The sequence below is a fragment of the Mobula hypostoma genome, chromosome 8 (assembly GCF_963921235.1).
Source record: "Mobula hypostoma chromosome 8, sMobHyp1.1, whole genome shotgun sequence".
In the NCBI taxonomy this organism is placed as follows: domain Eukaryota; kingdom Metazoa; phylum Chordata; class Chondrichthyes; order Myliobatiformes; family Myliobatidae; genus Mobula; species Mobula hypostoma.
In genome coordinates, this window is record NC_086104.1 from 108,608,451 (window position 1) to 108,627,430 (window position 18,980).

An 18,980-nucleotide genomic window follows, 5' to 3' on the forward strand; every position below is an offset into this window, starting at 1 on the left:
GTCATGTCATACTCTGAGCCCATAGCTTCCTAATCTTTTTAACATTGTCTTCAGATATTGGAGATGTTCCTTGTCAAAATCAGAATCAGGTTTATTATCACTGGCATGTGACGTGGAATTTGTTAACTTAGCAGCAGCAGTTCAATGCAATACATAATCGAGCAGGGGAAAAAAAGTAATAAACAAGTAAATCAATTAAAGTACATGCATTTGAATAGATTAAAAATGTGCAAAAACATAAATTCTGTATATTAGGTGAGGTAGTGTCCGAAGATTCAATGTCTATTTAGGAATCGGATGGCAGAGGGGAAGAAGCTGTTCCTGAATCGCTGAGTGTGTGCCTTCAGGCTTCTGTATCTCCTACCTGATGGTAACAGTGAGAAAAGGGCATGCCCTGGGCGCTGGAGGACCTTAATAATGGACGCTGCCTTTCTGAGACACCGCTCCCTGAAGATATCCTGGGTACTTTGTAGGCTAGTACCCAAGATGGAGCTGACTAGATTTACAACCTTCTGCAGCTTCTTTCGGTCCTGTGCAGTAGCCCCTCCATATCAGACAGTAATGTAACCTGTTAGAATGCTCTTCACAGTACAACTATAGAAGTTTTTGATGTATTTGTTGACATGCCAAATCTCTTCAAACTCCTAATAAAGTATAGCCACTGTCTTGCCTTCTTTATAACTACATCGATATGTTGTGGCCAGGTTAGATCCTCAGAGATCTTGACACCCAGGAACTTGAAACTGCTCACTCTCTTCACTTGTGATCCTTCTATGTGGATCAGTATGTGTTCCTTTGACTTACCCTTCCTGAAGTCCACAATCAGCACTTTTGTCTTACTGACATTGAGTGCCAGGTTGTTGCTGCAACACCATTCTACTAGTTGGCATTTCTCACTCCTATACGCCCTCTCGTCACCACCTGAGATTCTACCAACAATGGTTGTATCGTCAGCAAATTTGTAGATGGTATTTGAGCTATGTTTAGCCACACAGTCATGTGTATATAGACAGTAGAGCAGTGGGCTAAGCACACATCCCTGAGGTGCGCCAGTGTTGATCGTCGTCCCCACCTTTATCAATAATGTCATCCAGGTAACACTGAGTGCCTGGGCAGCCTTGCAGCACTGGGTCCGTAGTTTTCTGCCAGAGTGCAGGTGCAGATAATACTACAAAAACAAGCCTATTCTGGTGATTGCGCCCTTTGTGAGAAACACTTTGGAAAACAGGTCTTCGTTTCAGTTTTACTTTAAGCGGGGTGTGCATGTATGACGGGGTGGCGTATGATGTATGCCATAAACGCACTATTACACACAACCTGTAGTTAAACAAACAATGAATGATTAAGCAAACACGAAGAAATCTGCAAATGCTGGAAATTCAAGCAACACACACACGAAATGCTGGTGAACGCAGCAGGCCAGGCAGCATCTATAGGAAGACGTACAGTCTACATTTCGGGTCGAGACCTTTCGTCAGGACTAACTGAAAGAAGAAATAGTAGGAGATTTGAAAGTGGGGGGGGGGAGGGAGATCCAAAATGATGGGAGAAGACAGGAGCGGGAAGGATGGAGCTAAGAGCTGGAAATTTGATTGGCAAAAGGGATACGAGGCTGGAGAAGGGAGAGGATCATGGGACCAGAGGCCTAGGGCAATGTATTTACACTATTACTCAAATATTAAATACACAATGTGTACTTCCTCCCTGATGGTAGAAATGAGAAGAGGGCATATCTCAGATAGCGATGGTCCTTAATAATGGGTGCCACCTACTTGTGGCATCATCTGTTGACGAGGTCTTTGATGGTGGGGAGGGTTGTCCCCATCATGGAGTTGTATGTGTCTACAACCTTGTGCAGCTTCTTGTCATCCTGTGCATTGAAGAATCCATACCAGGCTGTGATGCAACCAGTCAGAATGCTCTCTGCTGTATATCTATAAAAATTTGTAAGACTTTGGTGGCGTACCAAATCTCATCAAATTCCTAACAAAGTAAAACTACTGGTGTACCTTCTTTGTGATTCCATCAGTGTGTTGGGCCCAGGACAGTTATTTGACACCCAGGAACTTAAAACTGTTCACCCTTTCCACCACGGACACCTCAATGAGGACTGGTGCGCGTTCTGACTTCCTTTCCTGACTCCATAATTATTGCTGATGTTGAGTGAGGTTGTTGTTGCAATAAAACTTAACCAGCTGATTATCTCACACCTGTGTGCCTCCTTGTTGCCATCTGAAATTTTACCAATATCAGTTGTTATTTCTGAACTTGTAAATGGCATTTGAGCTGTGTTTAGTCCCAGTCACGATAGTAAGAGTAGATCAGTGGGTTAAGCACACGTTCTTGAGGTGCACCTGTGTTGACTGTCAGTGAGGAGACATCATCACTGATCTATACTGATTGCAGTGTCCTGATGAGGAAGGATCCTGTTGCAGAGGGAGGTACAGAGGCCCAGGCTTTGAAGCTTGTTGACTTGTACTGAGGGGATATGGATTGAATGCTGAACGGTAATCCATAAACAGCAGTGTGATGCACTGTATGTATTGCTGTTTTCTAGGTGCTCCAAAGCTGAGTGGAGAGCCAGTGGGACCTGTCATTGTAGACCTGTTGCCGTAGTCGGCGAATTCCAGGTCCTTGCTCATACAGTTGTTAAGTTCTAACTATAACCACCTGTTCAAAGCACTTTGTTACGGTAGATGCGAGTGCTACCGGTTGATAAGAAGTAATAACATTCAAATCCTGTCACAACTGTCATACATCTGATTATGACTATTTCCACAAAGAATTGCCTATTCACTCGTGATTGTTTTTCTGTAGGTTGTACCCGAACCTCTTGTTGGATTCTGGATCACTAGTCTTGATTGCCACAGATCTATCCCTCAGCAGACTGCGAATCTCCTGGTTTATCCAGGGCTTCTGGTTTAGAAAAATTCAGCACACACACTTATCCATGTAGGTCTTGATGAAATTGTTGATAGTTGTGGCATATTCATTCAGATCCAAAGAGGAAACCATGAACTAGTTCACTGATTCAAAGCAGTTCTCTAAATGCTCCTCCGCCTCCCTTCACAGTGTATTCACCATCCTCACCCCCTAGCACTATTGTCCTCAAGTCTCTGCGAATATGCTGGGGAGTAGAAGTACAGCCAGGTGACTGGACTTGCCAAATTGCGAGCGTGGGATGACACAGTAATCATTCTTGTTGAAGAAAAAGTACGTTGCCTTCTCTGGTTCCACAGCTGGTCACAGATTTCTTCAAGCTGGCCTGGTTGAAGTCCCCACAATTACTGGGAAGGGCATCAGGGTGCATTGTCTCATGACCACTGATCACAATACCAGTCTGATATTTGCCAAGGATGGAATGTACATCACTACCAGGATGACAGCAGAGAATTATCTCAGCAGGTAGATCAGATGACACAATTCCAGGTAAAGGGAGAGGGACTGAGACAGAACCACTGTCTGTGCACCATGAGTTAATCACGAAGCAAATGCTGCTGTCTGTCTTTACCTGATGCTGCAATCCAGTACGTGCGATGGATGGTGAAGCCTTTGAGCGAGAGTACCGCGTCTGAACGTTGGGGGGTGAGCCAGGTCTCCAAAGCACAGTACATAACAGTCCCTGATACTGCAGTCTTGCTCTGAGTTTTTCAATTGTATTTCCCAGAGACTGTACACTAGCCAGGAGGATTATAGGGGCAGCCTTAGGACCCTAAGTTTTACCTGTAGTCCTCCTCAGCAGCCAAAATTCTAAATTCCTCAATTCAAAAGGACAACTGAATACACCTTAACGACTCACAGCAGATGACCATCACCCAGTGGCGTCATGATCCTTTCCTTAAAATCACCCAGCCATCTGGATATGCTATTAGATTTCTGTGGATACTCCCATACATTTCTGCCTTCTGTTAAACATGGGAATGAAATGGATATGTTGCCTGCTTTGATTTCATTCCGACCTAGGCGCTAAGTCTTGGCAATGCACTCAAAATGTTAATTTTTTTTAGTGGCTACAAAATCACATTAAAACAGTTTGATCATTTCCAAGTGATTCAACCAAAGAGAAAATTACCTTGAAAACAAAACCTAGAGATTGCAAGTCTCCTTTTGATTGGAATGGCAAAGTCAAAAACATGGGTCCCTAAACTGGAAGAGAATGCTGTGTGGAAATTGGGACAAATCAAGTTTTGATTGCCATAGAGAAAATTAATGACGACAGGATTGGTAATTGATAACAGAGACCCAACTACATTCTCAAGAGATACACAGAATACCTTTAACCGAATTGTTTACTAAACCACAGTTGGAATGATAGGTGCTTTTCCAACATAGAACAGGGACTGTGTACAGGCAATGCAAGCTTTGATTAGGAACAATATGCAGGCTCTTTTGCTTCAAGAATGTCTCACCCATTTCCATATATATAGCTTGCTCCTTAATTTATATTTGCTTGACAGGTTTTAGCTTATCTTAAATACAGAAGAATTGTCTCAGCATCTGTTTCTCATGCAGTATCCACACCTTTTCTCCATCCTGCTGTTGCATGGAAGTGTATACTTATTTGGGCCTGGCTCAGATTAACAGACCACAAACTCTTAGTTTTAGACTCCTAGACTAGTGGAAATAATGTCTGAATCAGTTCCTCTTTTGATCTACAGATATTTAACTTATCACCTGAATCTCCTACTGGCTGGTTGCAGTGATACAAGGTCAAAGAATGAAAGATTTAAGAGGACAGGATAGTTAATGCAAAAGAGTTGTGAAGCAGAGAACATAAGTAATTTTAAATTGGAGACTGAAAAGGGAGCTAAAAGGATTTGGAACCAAGGTCATTCATTACATGGGATTAAGATCACTGCTCATGAAAAGTTTGAGGTTTACCACAAAGTTATAATTTCTGGATGTAGTTAGGAGACATATTAAACAGCAACACAGTATCAGCCGAGGGATCAAATAAACTATGGAGAGGCCAATGCTGCCTACAACTAAAAATGCAAATTCTCTCAAACTCGAGTGGTTGTATTTGGTAAAAGCAGATAAAAACCCTAAAGAGCCCTGTATAATGGATAATAATGGGATTAATTTGGCAGCTCCAAAGTGCAACCACTTGAACAATTAACTTAAAAAGAAACATCCTGTGCTGTTCAATTGAAATTTCAGATATAATGTGGCAATTTCCAAAGTGCCAACACACTGTATCTAGAGCAGTCCACAGGATTTTTCTTTCTTTGGTTCAGAACAGAGAAAATACATGTCTTCCAGTCTCCACACATGCAGCTGATATGGTAGAGGGCATTTTTGGGTTACTCCATGCATGGCTAACCTTTAGAGAAGGGAGAGGTATTTTGGCAGAAGTTATGTACCAATATGAATCAGCAAGGCCTTGCTCCATATATCACAGCCAGCACAAATAACTGAATAGAGTAAAATTCAAGATATTGACTATTAAAAGACTTTATTAAGTTTGGTCAGTACAGGTGAGGGATTTCTGGGGATTTCACAGAATACGCATTACAGAGGAAACAACTCTTGCCTAGAAACTGGGTAACAATATACACTATTTTTTTTAAAGCACAGCCATGTCACTGGGGAAAATGCAACACATATGGATGGTGTAAAATGTCACTGTAGTTAACAAACTACACAAGACTTCCCAAACTTGAATATGCCAAGTACAACATCCAAACTTCCTTTGGAAAAGTAACTACTGCATTTGGCAAGCTAACATAATCATCACACATGTTTGTGGTGCAACCTTTTCTTGTTACAGGACTGTATAATGGTTTGGGGTAAAAAGCCAATAACATTCCACTGGACTTCTAGATGAACCAGGCCCAATTTTACACAATGTCTCCCATGTTAAAGTTGTTATAATACATTTTATTCAGATTAAATCATATAAAAAAATAACTTGGGTCTACATGTATCAACATCGTTTCAGCAACAGCCAACAGAATTATGATGCTTTTTTAAAAAAAAACTGAACAGTAGCAACAGTTTTACAAGAAAGCAAAACACAAAAGGCTGAAATTTTTAACAGAAGTTACACACTACCTTTATCAGTCACTGGACAGCCGTCAGCCAAATAAAATGACAATATATAAAAAAGACTGCAGACAAAGCCCGTTAAACGTTACAAAACTGACCCCTGTGTGCTGACTGAGTCCAACCCATTTTGAACATGGCGGGAACCCATAGTTCTAGTACCTTTCACAAGAAGTGGTTTATCTTCCTGAGGGTCATTGATAGAGTCTGTGTCATTTGAGTGCTGAGTAAGAGAGTTCTCACTACCAGTAGGGGAGTCTACACTCTCATATCCAGGACCTAGCTGATATATGCTACCGCTGCCTGCTCGGTCCAGCTTTTCTTCACTGTGGTTCGAAAGTTTATTCCCACTCCCAGGAGATGATGGGAAATCATCCTCTGTGCTGCTTCCTTCCCTGTAGAGATTAGTCTTGTCTTGATAAGCAGCTGCTGCTCTCCCTTGCGGCGAAGAATCACCATTAGTTGGTCCGTTGACTATTCGGCTGCAGTCTTTACTAATGGTCTCCACTTGGGCAGAAGACTCAAGGACTGGAGTCCTACAGGTGCCAGAGGGTAGCACCTGGTGATGCTGCTGTTGTCCTTGAAGCTGAGCCAACTGCTGACGTGCCTCTTTCAACTGCTGCTGCAAAACCATGATCGTACTTTGCATCCCTTCCACCTCCTCATCCAACTGGATAATGAAATCATTCAGCTCTGCACAGAAGAGAAATCCAATTGAGTAAGGAAGACTTAAAATCATTTCAAAATATAAAACATTTTAATCAGACCACCATACCTCCTACAGAAACAGTCTGGAGCTCAGAACACCATTATGCAGATAATCTCAAACTTGCTATTGAATCTGAACTTAAAAATTCATATCCAGATATTTTTCATGTATGTAACAGTACATGCACAAATCTTCTAAGCTGCCTATTAATATTTTTCTTCAAAAGAATTACATACGTCAGGGTTAGTGGAAGCAGGAATATTTCTACATGTGTCTCTATTAGTCATTAACAGAACAATGCATCATAATACATGACTCTCTGTCCTCTGCCTTAACAGATGTTCATCACAGTATGAAAAGGAAATATTTAGGTCTCACTGTAAAATGAAAGTTCTCCAGTTGTACTAATGAACAAAGGGTGACATACTGTGTTCAGGCTTCCAGTACTTTACAGGGATGTTAGAAATAGGACTGATCAAACAGGGCTGAAGCAAGCGCCCTCCTAAAAATTAGATCAATAAGGAAAGCCATTTGTGAAAAACCTGAAACACGTCTGAGTAATCTGATCTAGATTCTTAGTGATTTGGGCCTTGTATTTCCCATTGTCTGTTCTTTCCAAGATTCACGAAAACTGCAGGTTTCAATATTGCTTGGAAGTGAGGTCATATGTAGTGATATGAAGTCCACCTAATAACTGAGCTTACAGAAACATCATCAAATGAATTTAACACCAGAAACAGGCAATGCCCCTAAATCTGTTAATTAAGGTTCAAATTATTTTTATTGACTTTTTCTTGAATGTTCTTTATTCAAGACTTAATAATTTTTTTCTTGCCTATGTTATTTGTCCCAATTTTCTTCTAAATATCTCCAGAAAAGTTTGAATAAAATTTCAATAAAATAACTAAACATAAATTTGACCATATATGTAGATTGTTTGTGCAGTATCATCTTTTGATGTCTCATTCAATTAACAGAAACAAGAGATTCAAACAGGCCCTAAATTCTGGACTAAACGTGACAAGTACTCAAGTAAAGTTGTGACCAACAGTGGCAAAAAAAAGTTATTTTCACTAGTGATACAAAGCTATGGAGGAGGTAGCAAAAATTTGATCTGAAATATTGGCAGGAAGTGGTGCTGATAAGATTGGTGACATTTAAAATAGAAAGTCACTGATCCAAGCTGCTGAGGGAAATAAGGGTCAAAATGGCCTAAACTTTGACAAAAGATATCTGCCTGCAGCTCAGCAATTTTTAAATTTATCTTTATATAAATGAGTTCTGAACCCACCTTAGCTTCCCTATCAGCTATCTTTTGATCACAGGCTCTTCAGTCCACAATGTCTGCACTGAACATGATGCTGAATTAAGCTAAACATTTTCTGCCTGCTTATAATCTGTATCCCTCAATTCACTGCACATTCATGTGTGTATCTAACTGGTTCTTAAACATCACTATGGTAGCTGCTTCCATTACTAGCCCTGGCACCACATTCCAGACACCTCTGTGTAAAAACATTCCTCTACCTTCCTCCTTTCATCTTAAAATACACATCCTCTAGTATTATACATCTCTGGGAAAAAATGATTTGATCTATTCGTCTCTTTATTCTAAAATTTCTATCAGGTCTCCCCTCAGCTTCCAACACTCCAGAGAAAACAACAACTCTGTCCAGCTTCTCCTTAATGGCATGCATCTTCTAACACAGACAGCATCCTGGTAACCCTTTTCTGCACCCTTCCTAAAGGCTCCACATCCTTCCTGCAAGAGGGTGACCAGCTGCACACAATACCTTTAGTGCAGCCAAACTAGTTTTATAGAGCTGCAACATGACTTTTTGACTTGTATACTAAATGCTGCAACCAATGAAGGCCAGCACATCATATACGTTCTTTATCACCCTATCTACTTGTATGGCTTCTTTCAGTGAGCCAATGACTTGGGCTGCAAGATCCTCCAGTACATCAATACTGTTAAGGGTCCTGCCATTTCCCCTTACATTAGACCTTTCAAAGATCACTTTCCTTATTAGTGCGGAAACTTATCAAAACGATTCAGCAGGACAATGACCAGTTACAGATGTACGTAGAGAAGTGAAGTTCAATCCAGACAAGTGTGGGGTGCTACATTTTGAGAAGTCAAATGTAAAAGGGAAGTATACAGCGGGATCTTGGGGTGTGAGTCCATAGGTCCCTGAAAGCGACCACACAGTAAATTGGGTAGTAAAAAAGATGTATGGTATACATCTTCAAGACAATCTTCATCAATCAAAACAATGAATATAAAACTCAGGAAGACCTGTTGCACTTATATAGGCCACATTTCGAGTTTTACATACAGTTCTGGCCAATGCATTACAGAAGAGACGTAGTGGCTTTGGACAGGGTGCAGAAGTGTTTCATCAGGACAAGTTGAACAAATGATTGTTTTCTCCAGAGCATCAGAATCTGAGGGGAGACTTGAGAGAAGTATATAAGATTATGAGAAGCAGAGAGGGGTTAATAAGGTCTTCTTTTTTCCCTAGGGTGGAAATATCCAATACTTTAGTTAGATGAACTTTAAGGTGACAAGGCGCAAAGTTTAAAGGAGACGAGGCAGGTTTTCTGTACAGAATAGAATGTGCTGTCAAGGGAAGAAATGGAAGCAGATACAAGAGCTATTTTAACATTCAAGAACAGGCATGGAATGGTGCAATGTAAACCACTTTCAGGTAGATGGGATTGGTTAAAATTTGCATGGTGAGCAGAGACATCATGGGCTGAAGGGCCCATTCTTGTGCTGTACTTTCCCATGTTTATGCACCACCTTTTCCTCTAGGACACTCCATTCCGGTTACTCTGGTCAAGTCAGATTTATAGTAATTTTGTACTAAGCCTTGCAACGTAAATCATTAATCAAGTATAATTAACACACTGAATGATTTTTAAAACAGATGATCAAAGCACAGGACATTTATGTAATTCACTCCAGACTTTGAATTCAAGTACATTGTAATGGGAATATCCACATCTTTCCCTCCATCCTCTCATTTTCTCTACATCTTAAATCTGCTTGCTCTTTGACCATAGATTGAGAGACACATTTATCTCAATAACCTACTCCTGTCCCACTTAGATGTGCAATCAATCAATTTCTTAGAAGGGATCAATGGATATTAGATTAGAACTGTGGCTGCTGCATGCCTTATTGTACAAACTTCACAGGCCAATGAAGTGTTAAGACCTGATGAAGGGTCTTGACCCAGAATGCCAACTGATAATTCCCCTCTGTAGCCTGACCTGCTGAGTTCCTCCAGCATTTTATCACTCAATCACTAGCACACTTTGTCTGGAGAAAGAAACACCCACAAAGAGCACTGTAGGGGCTCAGCAATATTATTTTAACAACCTCAACCACCAAGGATAAGGGTGGCAGGCACGTGAGGACACCACCACCTGCAGGCTCCCCCTTATGTCATATACATTTGGAAACGTACTGCAGTTTCATTATTGGTTCTAAATCCTGGAACTTCACTGATTATTCATAATTAGACCACAACTTTAAGCGTCTGTAATTTCATTCTACTTCCGAAGTTGGGATGAAACTGCAAGACTGGGGATGGGGGAGGGTCCCTCGCCTATTGAGACCATATGCAAACAGCAATAAGTCAGCCTGATTGGGTATGTTGATGCATGTGCCATTGGGGGAGTATGGCTTGGCAAGAAATACACTGTTGCAATGTTTTGTTACAGAAGCTTAATGGCAATAATAGGTGCAATAAAAGTTTTTTAAAAATAACCCTAACATGCCTGCTATGCAACATTTTTCTGCTACAGTAAAAGATGATGACCCTTCCTAGTTCTAGAAGAATGCTGTACTTCTTAATAGTTTGTCTGACAACTTACCAAATGAGGAACATAAGCTGCAGAAAACAGATCTAATGGCTAAATGTGTCAAGCTCTACAAACCGAATAAGGCATTTACAGTTATTAAACAAGATAGTCCTCTTTTTTTTAAACAGAGTCACATGATCTTTCCCTGAAATACTAGAAACTTTTTTACTTATGACTCAAGGAGCCACCCTTTGATAATGCATTCAAAACTACACAAAAATGCCACCCTTGAAGATGTGCTCATCCTGAAATCAGCTTGAACCCCAACAGTCTCACCCAGCAGAAAGTGATATTTTAGAAATCTGAGCAAAACTCATGATGGAAAAATCTTTGAATAATATAAAAATTGCAAAAGCACACATACTTAATACTACACAAGCCTGTCAAATTAGTTGATATAAATTACTAAGAGCAGGAAAAAAAAAACGACTCGTGGAGCAAAAAGGAGTATTTCTGTAAGAACACCCTGCCAGCTGACCACAATAAAAACAGTCACAAACCCAGCACTGAACTCCACTCACCATCCTGGCTGCTCTTGAGCTCTTCACTGTATTTCTTCTGAAGAGCCAACTCAGCTTCCAGTTGTGCAATACGCCCCTGGGATAGCTGCCTTCCCAGTTCCTGGTTTTCCTGAATTAACATCCGACACTTGGCCATCAGCTTTTTCCCCGTTTGGCTGTAAAGAGAGACACTTACCATCACAGAGGGAATCAACAGTTCTTCATAAACTGGAGTTCACAAAACATAATCACATACTATTAAAGACCAAACATTCTAACCACATTGGTTAGGGTCCCATTTTCAAATCCAGAATCAGAAATATCTGTTTATATGTTTTCCAGATCTATTTTTATATAAAAAAATGTGGAAGTAAACATCAGCCAGCTCCTGCAGGATATTTGATTGCAATATTGAGACTATATGGAATTCACATATTTAGAGATCTTATAACAACTTGTATAATGTCATGATTAAGTAACAAAAATCACAAGTTTACTGCATTGAAATCTAACCATGGGAAGAAAACCAAAGCATTAATGTATACAGGTAATTAACAGTAAACTCACACCAGCTGGAATTCAAATCAGGATTTCTCAGCCTTGTCCATGGATTCTGGTGACTTTACTCAGGATGACAGAGGCTATTATAGTGACTGTATTTTGGGAAGTGGGCATGGGATGAAGGCAGAAATTAGCTGGGATTCAAGTCAGATTAGTGATCCTTGGTAAAATGTGTAGGTGTAAACAGCACGTTTGGATTGAATTAATGAGGCCCAGTGGCCTAATCAACATACAACAACAGTTCGGGCTTGAACCTTTAGTGTATGTGGATCTGCACAAGGAGGTCTTCAAAAGGCCTCATGTACATTCTAAAAGTTAAAACAAAAATGCTTCTATAGTGGATTTAATATAAAAAAAGCATTGGAAATACACTCCACCCGCCCCAAATTATTAAATTAATAACAAAGTAATAATCTAAACCAGAGTTCTTCTGTGTTACAAAACAGTGGGGTAACAAACTCTGCACTTTAGACACTTACATTTGTTTTGAATGAATGAAATTAATGTTCCTCAAAAGCACCAATATTAATTAGGAGCCAGGAACAACAACCAGAATGACCGGCATTAGTACTACAAGTACAGGAATCAGACTGAAGTCACAGGAACCTGCAGATGGAATTTTAGGAACAAAAAGCACACCTCTACATTTCTGTTCTCTCCTTTCCAACCCCACTCCCTCACACCACCTCCAAGAAAAATAAGCCCCACCTACTAAAGATGATGTAGTGTGGGCTTCAGTAGTTTACAACATTAATCCCGTTATAAGATGCCCAGTGCTCGATTCTTACAAAACTCAAAAGTAAGAATCAAACAAGACATTGCAATGGTAAATAGGACCTCTGAGAAGATGTGATTCTAATCCTTCAGGTCGCTCACAAGTTTGGTTTTTAAGAAAATGAACATATTGTTGAAGAATATTCATCATCACAAGCTGCCCTTTTGAAATATTTTGATACAAAAGATATTGCATTGTGACCCAAACTTGCTCTCAGGCCATGTATCATGTTGTCTGATGCTGTTTCACTGTAGTATTTAAAATTCACAATCAATACATATTGACAAACAGCCACACATACCTACATGATTATTTTACAAGACACAGCTGGATTGTGACGTAGACGCAATTAATGAAAATAAATTTTACAGATTTATAAATCCCTATTTTGCTGATATACCTTTAAGGCACAGCCATCACTGCAAGACCTGGATGAAATTTTCCACAAAGTCAATTATCATAATAATTTGAGAATGGGGTCAAAAATGGACAAATGTTGTGGTCTTTGGGAACATGTAGGTAAATAGACATGTGATCATAAACTTTTTTTTAAAGCAACAGCATGGCATGTGCAATCAGAAGGAATCTAAAATGAACTAGATTAATAAGTTCATTTCACTATTCTGAATGAATCTTCATCAGCTTGATCTTCTGCTTTACTGGTACAGAGGTTAGCAGCAGTGGTGAACCCTGATGCAATACAAAACATTTTATGAAACATGAAAATTAGTTTTGTAGTTTTAAAAGTACATTCTTTTGTTGAGACAGGCCATCTTGCAGTATTAAAAGAAACTAAACATAATATGGTACAATAACGGAAAAGACCCACATGGAAATGGGAAAATAGGGTTAGACTTTTATCAGCAAATTGTACTCTGACCTTTACAATCAACACTTGGAAAGACAGCAAGATAAAAATCATTTGTGTACTTTGATATATATTTCCTCCCTGCCAGTCAGGTAAATAAAATGGATTAATTACATAGACAGGTGGTAAAGTCCCCCCTCAGTCATATGATATAACAACTGAACTCAAATTTTGAAAATACCTGCCACCCAAAAATTTGTTTCAGAAGCAAATCTGGATTTAGTGCAGCTGAGGCTTTTTTTTTTGAACTGATATCCTCCCAATCTGGTTCAGGAGAATCTGCAAGTGATCTGGTGTCCATTTCCCCAAGTGCCACCAACTTGGCACCCTCAACTCAGAGAAATGGAATCAGTGGGATTAGGATGAGGTGCACATGAGATGTGACACTGCAATACTGGATTTGATTTTCATGTGTTACCCAAATAGCTTGCTTAGATCACAGCAGTGAAGTAACCGGAACATTTGGAAATCACCAGTTTGATAAAGCACTGTATAAAGAACCAACAAATCTTGTGTAATACCTCAAATCTGAAATAACACCTAAACCAGTTAGAAACATGTAGCTACAGACAAAGATTTTCTGACATGATTATGAACGATGTCAATTAAGCCGTGTCTCATTGAACTGTAAAAGGGTACATTATCTATTACCTCAAACATTTATATAATTTCCCACCAACGACAAAGTTTTCCAGAGTGACATTAAATGTCAAGTTTATCTGATTAAACCTTTTAAATGTACAGTAATCACTTGCAATTCCTAGAATAAAACTAAATTCATTACACTTGGGCACAATTGTGTTTCCAGACAAGTCACCAAAGGCAACGTTTCAGAAATCAAAATCCCAGTACAAAAATGGCACATGTTTTGTAAAACAACATTCCCTCTAACAGAGCGCCAGTGAAAGGGGTTTGAATCTCACCACTGAGAAAACTAACCATAGATAGATTTCAAGTTATGTGCTTACATTTGTAAGACTGCTCATCGATTGGCACATACGTTTGTTAGTAAATGATGTTAAAGGTACCATATTCACAATAGAGGGAAGGTTGCTGCAGAATGAATCAATACGAAAAGATGGCTTGCAAGTTCAGCTCTACAAGAGTGGTGGCCAGTTCAAAAAATTATTCAAATCTTTGACTGTGCTCTAAAGTCACTTCAATGTTTTTTTCAACTCTTGACAGTTCACCGTGAACAAGCAGGAAGTCTTCAGTCTTACACCAAACTGACTTCCAGTGTCTATTGGTCACTAGCGTAACATTTGGAGTGCAGGGCATTCCACTACTTTAAACGAATTTACACGAACTTAATTCAGGCTCAGTGAGACGAGAAAATCTATGTTCTCTCCTCCAAACTCAGTCTGCAAACACAGCCACCAGAACAGTGTGTAACAAACAGACTTTACACTCCCCTTTTTTTTTGCAGAAAAGTGACTTCTTTTCCTCCCTTTATTTTCTTCTATAAAAACCAAATTTCAAGTGTCTAAACTGGGCAACAATTTTTTTTAAGTTGGAGGCAGGCCACCTCTTCGGAACAGTCCGACTCCTTCAGGCCTCTGAAGTAGAAGGGGGGAAAAGCTGAAACAGAATGTTCATCTGATAACGATTTACATTAAGGATAACAAGCTGAGCAGTAAATGAATCGGATTTTTTTTTGCTCATAGGCTGAGGCTGTCTTGCTCTGATAAGAGAGTACTTGGCCATCCCACCATAGCATTCTTGCAGTGGGATTGTCAGGGAAGTCTTGACTGGGGAGTATTTTGTTTGTTTACCTATCAGGTGTAAACTTCCAGGCACTCAGTTCATTTTGGGCTTGTTCCAGTTTGTCTTTAGTCTGTTCCAGTTCAGTCTTCATTTTAAGGAAAAACAAGTTAATGGAAGGATCAACCAAGGTGCTTCGGAGCTGTGCAGCACTGGGCAGTTGGACTTGCTTGAGGTACTGAATCTGGTTCTGTTGGAAACAAAAATCACTGTCAAAGAGGCACCATTTTATTGAATACAAGAGAAAGCTAACATTTAAATGAATAAAGTATTCGGGCGCCTCCTTGAAATTTCCAATACCATCTGTATAAATTACAAGTGTGCCTGCTTAATAGATTTATTGCCCACAGCAATGTCTTCACAATTTATATTGCAAATAAACAAAAATCAATGATTTAAAAAATATATTTGTAGCTGGCTCTTTGGTATTACGTCTCAATCCTTTTAACTTCCTACTCAGCAGAGCAGTGGGAACACCTTCACCAGAACTACAGAGGTTTATGACAGTGGTTCATCCAATACCATCTTAAGAGCAATTGGGAATGCACAATGAATGCTGACCATGTCAGTGTTGGCTGTGTACTGTGAATGAAATGGGGGAAGAATCGTAGCCACAAAGCTCTATCAATCTTACAAGCAGACATGTGGTTTCCTTTAAGAGACCTGGGCTATTAATCAATCATGTAACTTTAAGAGCAGCAAAGATTAGCACGAGAGGCACCTGACAGAACAGACAAGCTCAGGACTATCCATAAACAACAGGAATTCTGCAGATGCTGGAAATTCAAGCAACACACATAAAAGTTGCTGGTGAACACAGCAGGCCAGGCAGCATCTCTAGGAAGAGGTGCAGTCGACGTTTCAGGCTGAGACCCTTCGTCAGGACTCGGCCTGAAACGTCGACTGCACCTCTTCCTAGAGATGCTGCCTGGCCTGCTGCGTTCACCAGCAACTTTTATGTGTGTTACAGGACTATTCATTATGGATTTTTGCCATCAACATCATTTACAGCTTGGAAAAGAAAGAAAACCATTGAATTTTGATCTTTTGATGGTCTTTGGCAAAGTTTCAATTGTACTTGTTGGTAATTATTTTCATAAAATCAGTGAATACAAGGTTTCACATAAAATTTCATTCTCGGTTCACAAATAAGTGAACAGAACAATTACAAGTCCAGTTCAGTTGGTCCATTTCACCAAGGGCATTCAAGTGATGTACCCACTTGCACCTGCCTAAAATAGATTTACACGTCCATGCACAATTTCTGTAATAGTTGTTTTCCTTAGCTCTATACCAGTAGATATAGAAGATATCCATATTTAGCCTCCAACTCAATGGTCACCTTCCCAAACCATCTTCTTCTAAGAGAATTTCTGTGAACCAAGACCTTCACTTGTGGCTGAAGATAGTTGTACCTGTGTGCTTTCCCCCATAACAATTTGAGACAACAATTTTTTGCTTTTACTGTGGTCTTGTGGGCTTCATCTGAACTAGTTTAAAGAGAACAATCATTTGGTTGGACACAATTGTGAGTGAAGTTTGGTAGAAACCTCTAGGCCAGACTGGTTCTAAAAATTCAACCATTTCAAAGATCTCATCTTGCAGTAATTCTGGTTGATCTACAGGTACATTGATGGAAAAAGACAATTGCCTCTAAAATAAAAATTCCAGTTACATATAGCAAACCAAATGCTACTACAATCTATTTTTGTTTTTAAATAATTTTTCTTGGATTATAAATAATCCTGTTGGCAATAGGCAGCTGTATTAGCTTTAAATAATCACCTTCAAAATAGTATGTCAGACTTTGGATTGTGGATCCCTTATAGTACAGTGCCATTGATTCCCTAAACAAACTTGTCTTCAGTGATGATGGCTGGATTTTTCAGCAGCAGCTTCCGGAATTCCCTGGAGATTGTCATACACAAGGCTAGCCCAAACCTGTTGAAAGAGGCCCCATGCTAGCCCAAACGTGTTGAAAGAGGCCCCATGCTAGCCCAAACCTGTTGAAAGAGGCCCCATGCTAGCCCAAACCTGTTGAAAGAGGCCCCATGCTAGCCCAAACGTGTTGAGAGAGGCCCCATGCTAGCCCAAACGTGTTGAAAGAGGCCCCATGCTAGCCCAAACGTGTTGAGAGAGGCCCCATGCTAGCCCAAACGTGTTGAAAGAGGCCCCATGCTAGCCCAAACCTGTTGAAGGAGGCCCCATGCTAGCCCAAACCTGTTGAAGGAGGCCCCATGTTAGCCCAAACCTGTTGAAAGAGGCCCCATGCTAGCCCAAACCTGTTGAAAGAGGCCCCATGCTAGCCCAAACCTGTTGAAAGAGGCCCCATGCTAGCCCAAACGTGTTGAAAGAGGCCCCATGCAACACAGGCACTCTAGTTGCAAACATCTTCCAATGATATCTGAATAACCCCACCCTAAAGAAATGCCTTGAGAGTAAACCCTGCACCCTTTCCCTTCCCCCTCCATCTTAACTGGCTATCTGAACTGTTAAGCAAAGGACATGTTTATAAACACTAACGTTTAAATATTCAAAAATATATAAAAAGCAGAAGAAAATTAACATAGAAAACTGAAATACATTCAAGTTACATCAAAAATTGTAAATCTGTTGCAGCTATTCCTCTCCATGGAAATGAAGGGTGTTGCTGAACTTTGAACAGCATTAAACTTGCTCCGGTCCAGAACTTGAAGCCTAAGCAACAGGAAACCTCAAAAAATTCACAGTTCACTACTTTACTCTATGAAGACTGCAACTGAGAGATCAACAGCATACACCTCGTAGGGGTTCAGGATTTCTTCATTCATGCATATTTATGCTGGAGTCACCTGCTTCCTGGCAAGTTACTTAATTTCAGGCTAAACTGCCCCCCACTGCGTATTAATTATATCTGGGTCTTAATTTAAAGTCCCAAATATAATCCTTATAATGTGAATACTTTGTAAGAATAAACCTATGTATGGAAACTAAAGTGAACAACATAACTGTTGTAATTAAAAATGAAGATCACAGCCCCTAGAGCTAACTATCTGTGATGCAAGTCCCACTTCTCAGGGATTTCCAACCTTTTTTATGCCATGGACCAATACCATTAAGCCAATGGTCAGCAAACTCCAGGTTGGGAACATTTCCTGAAAACTTTCATTCAATCCACATACCGGATTTAAAGAACATTACCGCCCTATCATTAATTCAATGAAACTTAGTGAACAACACTCCAGTTCCTGACCAAGCTTTTCAGGTTAGTGAAAGATCTAGGTTTCTTGCTACTCTCAGTTATAACCTTATCTGTCTCAGTACCATCTCACTGGCATTTAACCTTTGTCTTTCACCCTTTTTTGTACTGCTTCATTCTTTACTAGCCTACACCCTTATACTTGTTTTGGCAACATTCTCCAGATAAAAGGTCATTGGCCTGAAATGATAGTATTATTTTTCTCCTCAAACATGTTGCCTGGCCTGAGTACTTCCAGCATTTGTTTTTTTTAATCATCCATTGTATTCTGTTTTTAACTTCTGTGCTAATTTTTTGAGGTTTTTATATTGTTTTGAAATACCGAAGATAGTAACAAATATTAGGAAGTAGTCAGACTGAAATGGGCATATACAGCAGTTGATATTAATATAAAACTGTGAAAATATGTATATTGGAAGGAAAGAGATGGAGATTGAGTTTGAGGTATGTAGAAACACACAAATCTTTGAAGATGGTATAACTGCTATTCCACATCAATAAGTACATGGGACTATAATGAGAAAGTGTACAATTCCAAGAGGGCTTTGCTATATGTCTGTAGATCATTCCTCCACTTCAATTGCAGTTTATTAAAACTTCACAGAGCAAGCTCACCAGACTTCAGATATGTGGTGAGAGTAAAGAAAATT

General features: G+C 39.8%; 1 protein-coding gene across 3 annotated transcripts in view; it reads right to left on the reverse strand.

The window, feature by feature from the left end:
* Positions 1 to 5,423: 5,423 nt before the first annotated feature.
* wtap (WT1 associated protein) overlaps positions 5,424 to 18,980 on the reverse strand; it is a 43,272-nt gene continuing 29,715 nt past the window's right edge. For all 3 annotated transcript variants that reach the window (XM_063056591.1, XM_063056592.1, XM_063056593.1), the window contains 3 exons: positions 15,104 to 15,282; positions 11,149 to 11,303; positions 5,424 to 6,738 (listed from right to left, as the gene is read on the reverse strand). In XM_063056591.1, coding sequence (XP_062912661.1) covers positions 6,134 to 6,738; positions 11,149 to 11,303; positions 15,104 to 15,282 — 939 coding nt within the window. In that variant the 3' untranslated portion in view covers positions 5,424 to 6,133. The remainder of the gene's footprint in view (positions 6,739 to 11,148; positions 11,304 to 15,103; positions 15,283 to 18,980) is intronic.